Source organism: Musca autumnalis, unplaced genomic scaffold (genome assembly GCF_047663935.1).
Source record: "Musca autumnalis isolate F117 unplaced genomic scaffold, ASM4766393v1 scaffold_3, whole genome shotgun sequence".
Classification (NCBI taxonomy): Eukaryota; Metazoa; Arthropoda; class Insecta; order Diptera; family Muscidae; genus Musca; species Musca autumnalis.
This window is the reverse complement of record NW_027411866.1, coordinates 62,574,152-62,591,950: the sequence shown is the minus strand read 5'-3', so window position 1 is coordinate 62,591,950 and position 17,799 is coordinate 62,574,152. Positions and strand designations below refer to the sequence as shown.

The window sequence follows — 17,799 nt, the reverse complement described above, 5'->3', positions numbered from 1 at the left end:
AAGGCCGCCACCGCTGAACTACTCTTGTCCCTCACGACCACTGAAGTTGTCATTGGCTTGATCCAGGAGTCTTATATCTATAAGAATATGGTTTCTGGACTAAGCAATGCCAATTTTGACATCTTCGCCGCCTCCGAGGACAAGGTGAGGACTTGTATGGTAGGTAAAAAGAGCTTAAATATAATCTTTATATCGAACATTGGTGGCGTCGTTTTTTATTGGGATATCTAATACATTTTTGTTTTTTCAAAATAGTCTGGCTTAATCCCATTGTTGTTGTTTTATTATTTTAAAACATCTAATTTATTAATGGAAAAAGGTTGGCATTGTTAGCCAAGGGGTAAGGTTTTTGTTTTTTCAAAATAGTCTGGCTTAATCCCATTGTTGTTGTTTTATTAGTTTAAAACAACTAATTTATTAATGGAAAAAGGTAGGCATTAACACAAATTATAAAAAGCTCTCCATTAAATTTGATCGTAAGTTAGTTTACTTCCTCTGCTCTGCCTTTTATGACACCGCAATTGATATTGCTTCATCATCCAAATGGCTTTTTATTTTTCCTCCTACTCCAGTTCAGATTTCCTAAAAGCTCCAACCCCCCCTTCAAACATAATTTGCATCTCGTGAATTACAGCAATGTTCGTAACTTTAGTTTGCATTTATTTATTTCTTTAAACAAATTCTTATAAAATTCTTATAAAAGAGTGTCTTTCTTGTGTTCAGAAAAAAAGACTAGGGATCAAAAAATTGGCTTGCTTGGCTAGGGATCTTTAAGCGAGTGTTTCTAAAATGTATCGAGCGGAGTGCATTTTTCATAACTACGTGTGGACTACATCGAAAGATGTATTGAAATCATAACTCTGTATTGCACTACTTCCAAATTTTTTTGCTGGGAAAAATATAATCTTTATATCTAATGCCAACTTTATACTTGCTCTCTAAAATCCACTGGATTTCAAGAAATCCTGAAATACACCCCGGTATTTAAACTTATTTTATTGTCGATTTCAAACATATTACAATAATCAAGGTAGGTGATTATACGCAGCTGATCGAACATGAATTTTCAAAACAAGTTATTGTAAATTGAATTAGTCGTTAAAAATATACAATATAGAACTTTACAACTTTATTTCAAAAATTATCGTAAAATTATCTATATATCATATTAATTGTGTATAGTACTAACAAATGAAAAAATAAAAATGATTTTATCGTTGAGACATCATAATAATAAATTTTGATAGATAAAAGTTGTGTTCAGAACTTGCAAAATATTACTACTTGCAGCAGTTTTCCCGTTTAGTGCAAAAAATGCGTTCCCGTACTCCGATATCTAGCAAATAAATTAAAATTAAACAAAAATAGCGCCTGTTTTCTGCCATACAATTTTGGCATAGTAGAAACTAGCAGCATGTTCATTGGCATTTGTTTTTGCAATTTCCGTCATTCTTCCGTTGCTATAATAGAGACGTTCCTTACCGTGTAGACGTGTTTTCGTGGAGCTCTATAAATTCCATAAAAAACTGGTTAAATACGGTCCGAATCCAAATTTGGAAGCCTTCATTATAAACTGAAATGTGTACGGGTCGTTTGTTCTTATTATTTCAACGATTCGCGTGTGCTTTCAGTCACTATTTTGATTTTAAAATTTAAAAAGAAAATCACAAATATTAAAATATAGAACTTCACTCAATTGTGAGAATAAGACAATTGACAACATAAACAAAAATATCATCAGCTGTGTTGCTTCAACAAAGAGTGGGAGCTATCACTTCGTGGTGAATGCCAACCCATAAACAGGTCGTTCAAGTGGGTGGTGGTTGTATTAGCTAAAGCTAATGCACCATATCGTAAACAACCCAGCAGGAAATGGATGAAATTGAGATAAATGGAAACCAAACTCCTCGCAAAAGTCTAACTACTTTAAGAATATCTAAAGTTAAAGAGTTAGAAAAATGCAATAATGAACTTAACAAACGCGTGCAATATTTAGAAAGTGTTTGCGTAAATCTACAAAAAGAAAATGAAAAGCTACAACAAATTATAGCAGAAAAACTTAGAAATCAAAACGTAGATGCAATTAATGCAACATCGCAACAAAATGAACAACAGTTTGCAACTGATGAAGAGGAATTGAGTAGGGAAACCGATTGGATCCTGAAGAAAAATAGAAAAAAGAATAAAAATGGAAAGAGAAAGGCCGAATCTTCGCCAGAATGCTCGAGTACTAATGCCGTACGAAATGAAGGAAAAAGAAAGGCTAATAACCAAGAAAAGCCACAAAGTAACACTCCTCCAATTGTGCACAACAACGATAATATTCATAAGATGGATACAGCCAAAAAACAAAATAAGGAAATGAGACCACCTCCAATAGTGGTTTCAAACGTCACAGACTTTCCGGAGCTCCATGGCTTCATAAAAAGTGCAACTACAAATAAAGTTGAAATAACATTATTGGGCAATGGGTCATGTAGGATAAGTACGTTCGCTGCTGATGACTACAGAAACATAACGAAGTCCTTAAATTCAAATAAAATTGATTGGTATAGTTTCGAAAACAAACAGACCAGGCCTATAAAAGTTATGATTAAAAAATTACATCATTCGACGATACCTGAATCGATTGTCTCCGACTTGAAAGCCCAAGGGTTTAAAGCTATTACGGCTGTAAATAAACTTCAATGGAAAACGAGAAAACCACAAAATATGTTTAGAGTGGAATTCGAACCTACTGAAGATGTTAAACGAATATATGAAATCGATAATTTTCTGGATATGAAGGTCAAAGTTGAACCAGTGAAGCAGGAGAAATTACTACCCCAATGCAGGAAATGTTTGTCTTTTGGACACACAAAAAATTACTGCAATAAACAACCCCGTTGTGTAAAATGTGCGGGAAAATATAGTGCTTTAGAATGCAAACAGGAAATAAGCCAACCGAAATGCTCCAATTGTGATGGACCTCATCCAGCAACTTATCGAGGTTGTATTGTAGCAAAAGAGTTACAAAAATTGCGAAATACTTCTCTTAAGTCTCGTAACATTATTAGAAAACAAACTGGTACACCACGACCAGAAACTAATGTAACTAAAGGACCTCAACATAGGAGGACAATCTACGAGCCAATTAATCAAAACGGAAATAGAATCCAAGTAAATGAGTCTGGGTCAAATACTTAAGCAAACGTTTTAAAACCACAAAAAAATGAAAATCCAAACAATGATGTTTTGTCGCAAATTCTAATAAGACTAAACAAACAAGAAGATTTTTTCAAATCGATAGATTATCGATTAACCCAACTAGAACAGATAACACAACAATATTAGAACAACATGGCTCTAAAAATAATGTTATGGAACGCCAATGGCTTGAAAAAGAGTCAGAGAGAATTAGAAGCTGTTCTAAACAGTGAAAAAATAGATGTGTGCCTCATATCGGAAACCCATTTTACGAGGGAATCCTTTATAAGATTCAAAAACTATGAAATGTATCATACTATCCATCCACAAAACACAGCCAGAGGAGGAAGTGCTGTGATAATAAAAAAGAAAATTAAACACTATGAAGAAGATAAGTTGAGTACTGAAGAATTTCAGGCTACTACCGTTAAACTGATATCAGGCTCACAGAACCTTTTATTGACTTCCGTCTACAGCCCGCCGAGGCATACAATCAAATCCAGTGAGTATAAGAAACTTATAAACAGACATACATCAAGATTTATTATGGGTGGGGACTTCAACGCCAAAAATACATTCTGGGGATCGAGATTAAACAACTCAAAAGGAAATGAGCTCTATAAGGCAATTATAGAAACCGGATGCGATGTTGCGTCCACAGGGCATCCAACATACTGGCCCACAGATACAAGTAAAATACCTGATCTTATTGATTTTTTTATAATTAATAAAATACAGAAGTCTAATATAATGGTAACAAATGGATTTGATCTAAACTCCGATCATTCGCCAGTATTTATGACTATTTTTGAGAAGACTACCGATACAGCAGAATCACCATTTCTAACAAATAAATATACTGATTGGCAATATTTTAAGTATGTGCTTCAAACTTCTACCATACCCAATCACGAGCCGAATACACCTGATGAAATCGATGAAGATGTTGAATTGGTCACCAACTTAATACAAAAAGCTGCTTGGCAGAGTACTCCAAATATTCACAAGAAAGAATCTTTCATTTCATACCCGGCACATATCAAAGAAATGATAACCAAGAAAAGAAAACTGAGAAAGATATGGCAACAATCAAGATTTCCAGCAGACAAAACGAGGCTTAATAGAATATCGTATGAGTTAAGCTTAGAAATTAAAAAATATAAAAATCAGAGCTTTAGCAAATATTTACAGGGTTTGGATAGTGGCAAAACTTCCGATTACTCTCTGTGGAAGGCAACAAAGAAACTAAAAAGACCTGTGAATCAAATATCTCCGATATATATGGCAGACGGTAACTGGGCTAAAACTAATGCACAAAAAGCTGAATTGTTCTCTACCCATCTTGCAAATGTCTTCTCTCACGATTCAAGTGATCACAATGTTAGAACCCAAATCGATACAATTATTGATGATGATGACGATGACATAGTTATTCCAGAGGTGACGCCAACTGAAGTTCTAGAACAAATTCATAAGGAACTGAAATTGAAAAAATGTCCCGGTTTTGACCTAATAACGACCGAAGTCCTTAGACATTTGCCAAATAGAATAATAATAAAGCTAACGCAAATTTTTAATGCCACGTTTAAAAGCATGTATGTACCGTCATTCTGGAAAGTTGCTGAAGTTATAATGATTCCAAAACCTGGAAAACCACCTACTGAAGTTAAATCATATAGACCCATTTCACTTCTGCCCATTTTATCAAAGTTATTTGAAAAGCTTTTACAGGCTCGGATAAAACCCATAATAGAACAAAAAAACATTATTCCAAAGCATCAATTTGGTTTTAGAAATGCGCATTCGACAATCGATCAGGTTCACCGTATTACTGATGTTATTGAAAGGTCTCTAGAAGAAAAAAACGTATGTTCTGCAGTATTCTTGGATGTATCGCAAGCGTTCGATAAAGTCTGTCATACTGGTCTTCTTGGAAAAATTCGAAAACAATTACCAACGAAGTATTGCACCTTGCTAAAATCATATATTCAAAACCGACAATTTCGCGTTAAGTACGAAGACGAATATTCTCAACTGAAACTGATACAAACAGGAGTCCCTCAAGGAAGCATTTTGGGTCCACTTCTGTATTTATTATACACAAGCGACGTACCAGAACTTGATGGTACAACAATGGCGACATTTGCAGATGATACAGCCATCTTAGCAGTAGCCAGAACGGAACGTGAAGCAAAACAAAAACTCCAAGTATCCCTTAACTCAGTAGTAGAATGGACCAAAAAATGGAGCATCAAGCTAAATAGTTCTAAATCTACACATATTGATTTTACAAACAAGGCAGTGGCGTGTAGCCCAATATTTATAGATGGTACACAAGTCCCCTATGCAAATACAGCTAAGTATCTTGGTATGACATTGGATGCAAAATTACGCTGGAGCGAGCACGTAAAAATTAAGGTTATTGAATTACAACTTAAGTGGAAGAAATTGAACTGGTTGATTGGAAGAAAATCCAAGCTCTCAATAGAAAATAAGCTCATGATATATAATCAAACTCTAAAACCCGTATGGACTTATGGTGCGCAACTGTGGGGGTGCACAAGCAAGAATAATATTAATATAATACAACGATTTCAAAACAAGGTTCTTAGGTGCATAGTAAATGCACCGTGGTATATCCGTATGGAGGACTTACATCGAGATCTTGGAATAAAGACTGTTATACAAGAGATCGAAAATATTGCCATAAAGCACAACAGCCGATTGAGAAGTCATGTCAACAGTGAAGCATCGAACCTTGCTAATCCTGTTGGTGTAGAACGCAGACTGAAAAGAAGAAAGCCTTGCGACCTAGTTGCAGCTTAAATTCATCCAGAAAATTGATGATAATAAATTAATGAAAATCATTTGTATATATTAATATAAGTTTTGTTGTAAATTGCTTGTTAGTTGATTATAACTAGTTGCAGTATTTATAAATAAATAAATAAAAAAAAAAAAAATTCTTCCGTTCCTGTATTTTTTAAGAAAGTTGTATGGGGAAGCAATTTTTGACAATTCCCTCTTTTTTCTATCATTACCATTAAAAAAGTACGAGAACACAATAAAAAATAACGTTGTAACAATGCAATTAAATGTTTGTTTCACATTGTTTACAAATTTGGATACTAAAGGGCTGTTTACACCATCTATCAATGTCGTATGAGCCCAGCAAAAAAAAAAATGGAAGTGGTGCAAGTTGGAGTGAGGATTTCATTACATGCATGGATGCGCTTCCAGTGGACTAATGAAAAAGGCAATCCTTTTCCTCACATTTGGATTACATCCAACAAGCACTTTTATGTATAAACGATAAAAAATTCAATTTTCATTCAACAAATGAAATTAAAGTAAGAATAAAGTATTTCATACAAAATTTGTGTACGGGAACGCAAAACTCGTAAAAGTGGTAAAAATTGTAAAAACTTTTTAGTTCTGGAACAATTCTTTTTATATTTTCGGTATTTGACATTATTTTCTTTGTTTTGAAAAAAAAATTTCGGAACAGAATTGCCTGTATAAACGCAAGAGGCAAGTTTAAAAGAGAACGAGAAAAATTGCCGCAAGGGAAATCGCCTAATCTAAATTGGGACTAAACATTATGTAGTTGAACTTTAGAGTTGTTAAATCTACTGAACTAGGGAGCAGGATGAATGTTTGGACTAGTTTCGGATCGACCTGAAATGTTTACCACAGATAGGGCATGCACTGCTGATCACGCCAATATATATATATCATGGGCAGGAAGTTCATACTTCCCGAGATATAGGCTCCGAAAGTTCAAAAAAAATCCCTTTGTTTTGACGATATGTTTATTTTAAATCGAAATTTTTTCATATATAGCCGGCCTTCGGCCGGGGATTTAAGACTTTCTCCTATGGACAGGAACAAATCTCGGCTAACGCGAACAAAATTTTCCTTCAAACCGATTTTTTTATCATTGATCCGAATCCAGTCCGTATATTCAACTTATGCCTAACAACTCTATTGAACTTGCCAAATCCATCTCTGCATTAATAAATAAAGAACAATTTGTCAAATCCATCCCTGCATAATTATTTAGAAAGTAAATCCTTATCGTTTGAGAAAATCTAAGTTTATTAATTACGTGAAATACTACAGCCTCAAACAACGAAAACCAGTGACAAAACAATATAAATTCGGATGGAAGATGGTATATTGTGAAAGATTGGAAACTACAAACCTATCTCTGTGCTATAGTTGAATTATGGAAGAAGATAGTCTAATTGACACAATGCTGTGGACTCCACGTATTGGGAACAAATTGATTCTACGAACACCTGGCAGAAAAATCTGAAATTTTTCTCGTCCTTATTACAAATATTTTATTTTCTTCGGGGGAAAGTCCAAATTTCCCGAGATATGGAAAATATGGGAACAATTGTAAAACTTGCAGAATACGGTATCATATGCAGTACAATGTATCTCTAAATAGGCTGGCTCTTGGAACTTGAATTTATGACTTTCTCCTATGGGCAGTGCAAATCTCGAGCACGGGAACACAAATTTCTTTTAAATTGTATTTTTTTCAAGTAAACAAGGGCATTTTCTCGATTTCAGAGCCCCATATCTCGGGAAGTAAGGACTTGCCCTTTTTTTTATTTTGTAATCAGAACGAGATCTACTCGTGTTAAAAAATTAGATTTTTCTGTCAGTGTTTAAAATTAATTTATGCATTCTAGATGTTGCTGTAATGAAGGTTCCCAAAACCAATATATGATCCTAATGGCCCTCGATTAAAATCAGGACAGAGCTCGCAAAGCTTTAAAACTTGGTACACATCTTTATATTTCTCCTGAATCTTATATAACTCCTGAATCCATGCTTTGAAAAAGCTCCAATAAAACAATAATAATTACGTCAGTATACATATCTAATCATTTGGAACAATATTATTAATTTTTATTTTTCAGATGTGAAGGATCAAACATCTGTTGTCCTGGACGTCCTAGCGGAAAACACCACCCCAATAAAACATAATTTGAAAAACAGTTGTCCAACATTTTCGAAAAAATTTCTGATAAAAAATGTCAACCAATTTAATTCAATGGAGAAGTCCATCGATGAATCAAATGAAAAAGAATATGTGAGTTTATATTGAATTCAGTGAACTATATCCAATAATTTAAAACGTTTTTCAGATCGCTTCAGTACGGTCGATTTGTGGCAATAAGGGCATAAGAAAGACCATTTCAGAATTTATAGAGCCCGAACTACTGTGTCAATTTAATTTGGGCGGTTCGCACAATAAGTTGCGCTTGTTGAATTTCCCGAAGATAATGGGTATTCCATTTGGTAAAGAAAACAAACAAAAGATCTGTTACAGAACTGCAAGAATCAACCAATTTTTACTATTTTTTCCGAAACGTAAAGGAACAAATGATATCGTAGTAAAAATTGGTAGATTCTTGCAGGTTCTGGAACAGAGCAAAATATTTTATTCATATGTCCATTAGATCCATTTTATTTATTTTATTTAATTATACCCTCCACCATAGTATGGAGGGTATATTAAGTTAGTTTTTCCGTTTGTAACGCATTGAAATACTCATTTGCGACCCTATAAAGTATATATATTCTTGATCAGGGTAAAATTCTAAGTCGATCTGAGCATGTCCGTCCGTCCGTCTGTGGTAATCACTCTAGCATCCACAAAAATAGAGATAGGACGCTGAAATTTTGGAAAAATTCGTCTTTTGTTTGCAGGCAGGTCAAGTTCCATGATGGGCTATATCGGTCCACGTTTTGGTATAGCCCCCATATAACGGTACCCCCCGATTTACGGTATTTTGACGTTTTTAGCTACATTATCAGACCGATGTAGCTATAATTTGACATTTAGGGTTCTTAAGTGTTAATAAACTTATAAATTGGAAGTTGTGGACATAGGTCCACGTTTTGGTATAGCCCCCATATAACGGTACCCCCCGATTTACGGTATTTTGACGGGTTTAGCTACATTTTCAGACCGATTTAGCTATAATTTGACATTTAGGGTTCTTAAGTGTTAATAAACTTATAAATTGGAAGTTGTGGACATAGGTCCACGTTTTGGTATAGCCCCCATATAACGGTACTCCCCGATTTACGGTATTTTGACGGGTTTAGCTACATTTTCAGACCGATTTAGCTATAATTTGACATTAAGGGTTCTTAAGTGTAACTAAACTTATATAACACAAGTTGTGGACCTAGGTCCAAGTTTTGGTATAGCCCCCATATAACGGTACCCCCGATTTACGGCATTTTGACGTTTTTATCTACATTTTCAGACCGATTTGGCTATAATTTGACATTTAGGGTTCTTAAATGTCAATAAACTTATATAACTAGTGGACATAGGTCCATGTTTTGGAATAGCCCCAATATAACGTTACCGCTCGATTTCAGGTATTTTGAGAATTTTACCAACAAGTTTTAACCGAATTATCTGTAATTTGAACATTTGGCATTTGAAATTCTTAGTGGTCACCACACCTCTCCACCAAAAATTGTCAAGAAAGCCCCCATATAACGGTACCTCCCGATTTTCAGTAATTTGATGATTTTAGCTACAATATTAAACCGAACAAGCATTAATTTGACATTTGAAGTTCTTAGTGGTCACAACACCTCTCCATCAAAAATTGTCAACATAGGTCCATGTTCGGATATAGCTCCCATGTAACGGTACCTCCCAATTTTCAGTAATTTGGCAATTTTAGCTACAATTTTTAACAGAACTAACTGTAATTTGACATTTGAAGGTTGTAGTGGTCACCACACATCTGCATCAACAATTTTCAACATAGCCCCAATATAACGATACTTCCCTATTTTCGGTACTTTGAGGATTTTACTTAAAATGTTTAACCGAACGTATTTCCATGTTTTTGTATAGCCCCAAAACAAACCTCCCGATTTTCCGTACCTAAGCTTTATTTTTTTGACGAAATTTCTGTAATTTTAAATTTAAAAGTCAACAAAAATTGTTCATTTAAGTTCGTATAGCCCAGATACCTCCGAACTAGCTGTTAATGACATTTGAAGTTCCCACGTTATGTACCGATTTTCGATATTTTGAGGATTCTAGCTAAATTTTTTAACCGAATTAGGAGTTATTTGACATTAAAGGCTCCCATCAAAAACTGTCAACATAGGCCCATGTTTTATTATAACCCCTATATAACAGTACCTCCCAATTTCTAGCCCACCAAAAATTGTCAACAGTTAGATATAGGCACCATAAAAAAGGGCCTCCCGAATGAAGCATTTTATGTACATTATCTGATATTTTAACGTACTCACTTAAAGTTGGGGACAGGAATGAATATTTTATGGTGGAGGGTATGAAAAGTTCGGCCCGGCCGAACTTAATGCTTTTTTACTTGTTTTATTTCAGCTGGTACATATGTGGAGGGATGTGCAGATAAGACCTTTAAAGAGGAAATAAGAGTGGGTAGGAGATTGGCAAAAAACAGATATTGCAAGGAGAAGATGAAATCGAAGAAATTATCATGCGATAAGAAAAGCACAGATGAATCAACTACTGTATTGGATGTTGCTGACGACGTTTTCCAAAGCCAATGTCGTATTTTTATTAACTCGTGATATTTTTATAAAATGTGTTCAATATAATGTCATTATCGTACAATTTTTATAGACTGGTCTCATGTTATGATAAATTTCCTATGTATATAATTTCATGAATGCGCAAAGTACAAATTCTAATATTATTCACAACGTTTAATGTATACCAAGTTTCATGCAATGATGATCTCGGTTCTTTTTTTATTGTTTTCGCGATTTCTAATTAATTAGAAATAAGGTATTCTTATACATATATTCTTTAAATCATAAATGCTTAGAGCCATTTCAATCATTTTCATTACTTGATTTTTTCTTTTTTAAATAATAAACTTTGCATTTTGTCAGTATTTAAAAACATCTAAAAACAAAAAAATCATTTAAAAATGAATTCGTTTTACAGTGTTTTTTAGAGTATTACATACACATTATTATTTTATATTTTTACCATTAAATATATTGCACACGACTGAATTAAATTAAAATTCTGAACTGATTTTATTAAATGGCAATAAATTGTGAGTATGTCACTCCGTCGAATTCAGAATGGAGTGCTTCCTATCTGTGTGCTCTGGAAGCGAAATGGAGTGCTTCCTAGCTGTATGCTAGGAAGCAAAATGGAGTGCTTCATAGCTGTATGCTGTGGAAGTAAAATGGAGTGCTTCCTAGCTGCGTGCTGCGGAAGCAAAATGGAGTGCTTCCTAGCTGCGTGTTGAGGAAGCAAAATGGAGTGCTTCCTAGCTGCGTGCTGCGGAAGCAAAATGGAGTGCTTCCTTTCTGCGCGCTCCCTTGTAAAATTCACTGAGGAATTCATAGAAAAAGAAGCACTTCCGTGACACTTGCACCAGTGATTTAACTGCTTCCGTGGATGCAAACTTTTTGCTGGGAGATGTCAAATTTTCTACCTGCGAATGTTGTACACATAGTGTGACCACTATGAAAATTTTCATCTATCAAAATGATTTGGCAACTCATATGTACATTTTTCATTTAATGGGCGCTCTATTTGATACGGCATTCTCGTATGTAAACATAAATTAATCAGCTGTTTTCTGGCATTCTCAAAAAAATTGAAAAACAAAATCTTTTAAAAAAGAAAATGGAGAGTTATGTATATACATATAAATATTCAGAAAAGTAAATAAATAGTGTTTATAATGTTATTTTCAGATCGATTGGTCGAAAGAAGCAGTCTTGGAAATGATTGCTTTGTGCCAAAAACATGAATGCCTCTATAACCCCAAAAGCCTATTATACCACAACAAACATGCTAGATATTTATTTTCCTTCAACCAAAATTAAAATTTGCGCAAATTTGCAACTCAACAATAAATGTAAACAATGAAAAAAACAGCTGTTTTTATATTTATAGGTTATGTCATACGAAAATAACACTTGTAGGTATGAACGCACAAATTGAATGTTGTATGTATGACGTCAATTTTGACAAACATAGAGAATGTCGAATGGGTGAAAGAAACGACAGCTCATATGACATTGATAGATGGTGTAAACAGCCCTTAAAATTGTTTTTTGCAGCAATTGACCATCTACCTTGCTTATTCTGATACGTGAAAAGTGTTGCAACTTTTGGTACTTTTTTAGGCATAAAACAGGGTTGTATATCATGTGTACTGTGATTTCGATGTTGATTACGCAGAAATCGCGAAATGATGCCAAGTTTACACTTGCGCTCTAAAATCCACAGGATTTCACGAAATCCTGAAATACACCCCGGTGTTTACACTTATTTTTTTTGTTGATTTCAAGCATATCACAATAATCAAGGTAGATGCAAATGCGCAGCTGATCAAACATGAGTTTTCGAAAAAAGTTGTTGTAAATTGAATTAATCATCAAAAATTTACGACAATATAGAACTTTACTGCTTTATTTCGAAAATTATCGTAAAATTATCTATATATCGTATTAATTGTTTATAATACTAAGAAATTTAAAACTAAAAAATGATTTTATCGTTGAGACATTATAATAATAAATTTTGATACATAAAAGTTGTGTTCAGAAACTGCAAAATATTACTACTTGCAGTATTTTCCCCGGTTAGTGCTAAAAATGCGTTCCAGTTCTCCGAAACCTAGCAAGACTTGCACTTGATTTTGTATAAAAGCCTCTTCTTCTGTTCTCTGCTATAAAAATTTGGCCAAGTAAAAACTAGCAGCATGTTTTTTTGGCATCTGAACACGATGGCTGATACGCTGATTTTGGCATTTTTGCTGGAGTTTTTGCAACTTCCGTCATTTTTTCGTTCCCGTATTTTTTAAGAAATTTGTATGGGGAAGCAATTTTTGACAATTCGGTCTATTTTCTAACATTACGATTAAAAAAAGTACGGGAACACAATGAAAAATAGCATTGTAACAATGTAATTTAATATTTTTTCACGTTGTTTACAAATTTTGATATTAACATATTTTGTTTCAGCAATTCGCACATCTACCTTGTTTATTGTGATACGTGAAAAGTGTTGCAACTTTTGGTACTTTTTTAGGCAAAAGCAAGGTTGTATATCATGTGTACTGTGATTTCGATGTTGATTTCGCTGAAATCACGAAATAAGATGATTTCATTTTTGTATGCGAAATCATGATAAATTTTGCATGATTCCGCGCGAAATCACGAAACGCCTTCGAAATCACGAAAAGACGCCGAATGTAAACCAAACAGAATTACAGCAACGGTGACATGTGCACGGTCAGGCTGGAACATTTTAGTCTATATTCGATTTTATTTTATCATATAATATATGAATATGTAATAGGGGTAACGATCCAACCTTTAAAATTGGGGATAGAGAGTGGGTCATCGACCTAACCCTCTTGAATCTAGAAGAATCCGTCATCAGGAACTGGAGGGTATCTAAAGAATGTTCCTTCTCGGATCATATGAAGATATTCTTCGAGGTCTGTTTTGACGGAGATCGCCAAACTCCTTATAGAAACCCGAGAAGAACAAGCTGGGATAAATACACGGAACTAACGAGTTCTCAACTGACTCTTACATCCTGTTTTTATAAAAATACTTGACTGTCACACGAACCGTTCGTACTAAAACGTATACGTTCAAAATTTGGTTTTTGTAAAATTTGACGAACCATTCATGTTTAGCTTACGTCTATTTCGGAAAAGCTTTTATATTTCAGGGTTTCCATAATGCTTATTTTGCATTTGCATCGGTACGTAATATGTGTTTCTTGATGGCAACCCCAATAAACAGATGACATACAAAAAAGAAGACAAAAATGTCAAAAAAAATTCACACAATATGAAGAATTGGCGGTACTTTTTCTTCTGTGCTTCTGTGAAAATCAATAAAGCGACACTCCCCGCCTGTTTTCATGCGTTTTGTGCAATTTATTACTAAAATAATTCATTTTTCATTCAAAACGATGGGTCTTTTCCATTCTTTTATTCCTGACGTATTCGTTCGTCTTATTTCGTTACGAAAACCAAAAAATTACGAAAACGAAAAGCTTTCATTTATTTGTAACACGAATACAAACGTCAAGGGCTATGAAAACCAAATTACGTCTTCGTTCATGAAATCGAAAACAGGCTGTTAATACTAACATAGAAACAGCTGAAGAGCTTAATGGGGCCGTAAATAATCTTACAGACGTTCTTCTCCACTGCCATAAGGAATCCTGTCCTCTAACCTTCCCTGGGAAGAAATCTCACCCGGTGTGGTGGAACAAGGAACTTGGCGAACTTAGAAAAAACCACTAGGCGACTGTATAACAGGTCGCATAAGACTAAACACGACATTGATTGGGACTCCTATAAAATGAGTTCCAATAAATACAAGAGTGAAATCAAGCGAGCAAAGAAAAAGTCTTGGGTAAATTTCTATGAGTCAATAGAAGGAGTCAACGACGCAGCTAGGTTTCAAAAATTACTCTCCAAGGACCCTAAATCCATCAGGAGCATCAAGAAATAAGATGGTGCGTGGACGGACTCTGGTACAGAGACCTTTAACCTCCCACTTCCCAGGCTGTAAGGATGGGGATACCGTCAACAGTGAGTGTGACGACTACCAAATCCAAGCGGCTGTGAATTCGGATCTCATTGGCAGGGTGATTAGCAGAATAAGATTAAGTGGGCTGTCAACACCTTTAAGCAATATAAATCACCTGGACCAGACGGTATAACACCGGCGATGCTTCAATTCGCATCGCCACGTTTATATCAGATCCTGGAGATCTATAGGGCGTGCTTAACTCTCTCGTGTGTTCCGGGTCTGTGGAAAAAGTTAAAACTTACTTACATTCCCAAAGCGGGAAAACCTAGTCACTATACACCAAAGGACTACAGAACCATTAGCCTATCATCCTTTCTCCTTAAGACTCTCGAAAGCCTCTCCTCCTCTCTAAGCAACTCGCAGCATGCCTATATCAAAGGCAAATCTGTGGAATCTGCTTTGCATGAGGTGGTAGGTTATATTGAGAGGATCATGGAAAACTCAAACTTTACGTTGGCTGCCTTTCTAGCCATAGAAGGAGATTTCAACAATGTAGAACTTGAATCCATTGACCTCTCACTTAAAAAAGTTAACACACCTGAAAACCTACCCTGTTGGATAAAAAATATGCTAAAAATCAGAACTATAAATTCCAATAACGGGGAGACAAAAATTAGGAAAACAGTAACTAGAGACGCCCCCCAGAGTGGAGTGCTCTTACCTTTGCTGTGGCTACTCCTTATAAATAATATTTTGACGGAGCTGGATAATCAAGGAATCAAAGTTGTTGTCTATGCGGACGACGTGATACTATTAAGTTCCCGTCCACCATTCCGGAGCTTATGCAAGGAGCCTTATCGACGCTGTCGCGTTGGGCCAAGGGAAACGGCTTTGGAGTAAATCCAACTAAGACAGAACTGGTAATGTTCAGGGGTGACTATCTTTGTGGATAGTCAAGCGGCTCTTAAAATCATCTAATCCTGTAGCATCAAGTCTGAGGTCGTCCTCAAGTGTAGAACAGCCTTGGAAACTCTAACTAACAGCTATCGACTATGCTGGGTACCACGACACTGCGATTTTATGGGTATGGGAAAGGAAGAATTGGCTAGACGAGGATCGCAGTCTACAGATCTAGCAATCACTGACTGCATCAAACCACCCATTTGTCACTTTTTCCAAAATATTGAGAGGTTCTCTGAAGAAAGAGCCAGTGAATTATGGCATAATGTACCTAGGTGCGTTGTGTCAAGAGCCATCTGGCCATTATCCATCCTGCTGACATGACCAAGCCAACGCAATCGTTGTAGTTCGATACGTTTTACTATATCGATGTCGGTAGTCTGGTATAGCTCGTGGTTCACACGACGTCGGTATTCACCGTCAACGCATATTGGTCCATAAATCTTTCGAAGAATTTTTCTCTCAAACAAACCAAGTTCTGTCTCATCTGCTTTCGCAAGTACACATGCTTCAGATTCATACATAAGTACGGGTAGTATCGGTGTCTTTTTTTTTGCATGTTGATAACATAAACTTCGTCTTGTCGCCGTTGACTGCCAGACCCACTTTGTCAGACTCTTTTTCAATTCCTGCAAAGGTGGCTGTTACGGCTCGCGTTGATCTACCTTTTATTTATTTTATTTATTTAGCAAGCAACATTATATCTTTATTGTATATCGTGCTGTTTTTGTCTCTGAACGTATATAGATTCGCATCTCATATGACCTTTTCCAGTAAAATGTTAAATAGGTCACACGGTAGACTGTCACCTTGTCTGAAACCTCGTTTTGTGTTGAAATGCTCAGAGAGGTTCTTTCCTATTTTAACTGCTGATCTTATGTCAGCCAATTTCATCCTGCATAGTCGAATAAGTTTTGCGGAGATGCCGAAATCAGACATGGCTTGAAACACCTTTGCTCTAATTGGGCTGTCGAAAGCGGCCTTATAGTCGACGAATTGGTATGTGTCGATCTGTCTTTCGTGGGTATTTTCCTATATTTGGCGCAGTGTGAAATTTGGTCAATTGTCGACTTACCAGGTCTAAAATCGCATTGGTATTACCCGATTATTTCATTGACCATGTGTTTTAGACGTTCACACAGTATGCTCGACATTACTTTGTATGCGATGTGTAGGAGACTTATGCCTCTGCAATTTACACAAACCGTCTTTTCTCCTTTCTTGTGTACGTGACATAGTAGGCTGTGGTTCCAATCGTTGGGTATGTTTTTTTTTTTTTTGCTGCCAAATTTCGGAATTTAGCTGATGCATATTCCTAATCAGCATTTCGCCACCGGTCTTGAACAGTTCGGCGGGAAGTCCATCAGCTCCTGCTGCCTTATTGCTTCTCAGCCGATTAATAGCTGTCATAGCCTCGCTTTGGCAAGGTGGTAGACATTCAACGTTGTCATTTACGATTGGTACTGGGGTATCTTCATCGCCATCCATATTCGATACCAAAAGCTTCATAAAATGCTCCTTCCAAGTTCTCAGTACGCTATCTGTATCAGTTACCAGATTCCCTTCGTCATCTTTGGTGTTTTACACTCTGGTAAAAATTTCGGACTTCATTCTGACTCCTGAACATCTCGAGTTTCTCACGCTTACGTTTTTCATGGTCCTTATTTTTTTCCTGAAAATACGCTTCTCTTCTCTCCTATTTTCCCGATAAGTTTCTTTCGCTCTTCGTGTTGCTACTGAATGCAGTGTTGCTCTGTATGCCGCGTTCTTCTCTTCTGTAGCTTTACGACACTCCTGATCGTACCATAAATTTTTAGGAGGGTGGAGGTTTTTGGTACCCAAGTATCGATTTTGCGACAGTCTGAAGGGAGTGGGCAATTCTTTGACACTGCGCTTCTACATTATCGGGACAAGGAGTGCTGTCTTCCAGCATGCGGGTCAGTTGAGCGGAGTAGGCTTGTGCTGTCTGTTGTGTTTGCAGCTTCTCGATATGCAGTTTCCGCCCTGTGTTAGATCGCACTTTTGCCGCAACATTAAGACGAGTGCGTACCTTGTTGGAACCTGGTGCTGCTCACTACCATATTCTTT

At 35.9% G+C, this 17,799-nt stretch overlaps 2 protein-coding genes across 4 annotated transcripts in view; one reads left to right on the top strand and one right to left on the bottom strand.

Moving 5' to 3' along the window:
• Dok (docking protein homolog) overlaps positions 1-17,799 on the bottom strand; it is a 161,187-nt gene that overhangs the window by 103,117 nt on the left and 40,271 nt on the right. The window lies entirely within an intron of this gene.
• On the top strand, positions 7,888-10,919 carry LOC141397894 (uncharacterized). Of its 2 annotated transcripts, XM_073974753.1 has the most exons (4): positions 7,888-7,981; positions 8,121-8,293; positions 8,349-8,502; positions 10,589-10,919. In XM_073974753.1, the coding sequence occupies exons 2-4, from the start codon at positions 8,255-8,257 to the stop codon at positions 10,795-10,797; spliced, it is 402 nt and encodes a 133-aa protein (XP_073830854.1). In that variant the 5' UTR covers positions 7,888-7,981; positions 8,121-8,254; the 3' UTR covers positions 10,798-10,919. The 2 variants fall into 2 exon arrangements, 1 of the variants encoding a protein (XP_073830854.1); XR_012411560.1 differs by lacking the exons at positions 8,349-8,502; positions 10,589-10,919 and having other exon boundaries at positions 7,894-8,066; positions 8,121-8,225.

Coding starts and splice junctions, on each gene's coding strand:
- LOC141397894 (XM_073974753.1), top strand. CDS start 8,255: ATGGAGAAGTCCATCGATGAATCAAATGAAAAAGAATAT. Junction 8,294..8,348: donor AATCAAATGAAAAAGAATAT/GTGAGTTTATAT, acceptor AACGTTTTTCAG/ATCGCTTCAGTACGGTCGAT. Junction 8,503..10,588: donor GATAATGGGTATTCCATTTG/GTAAAGAAAACA, acceptor GTTTTATTTCAG/CTGGTACATATGTGGAGGGA.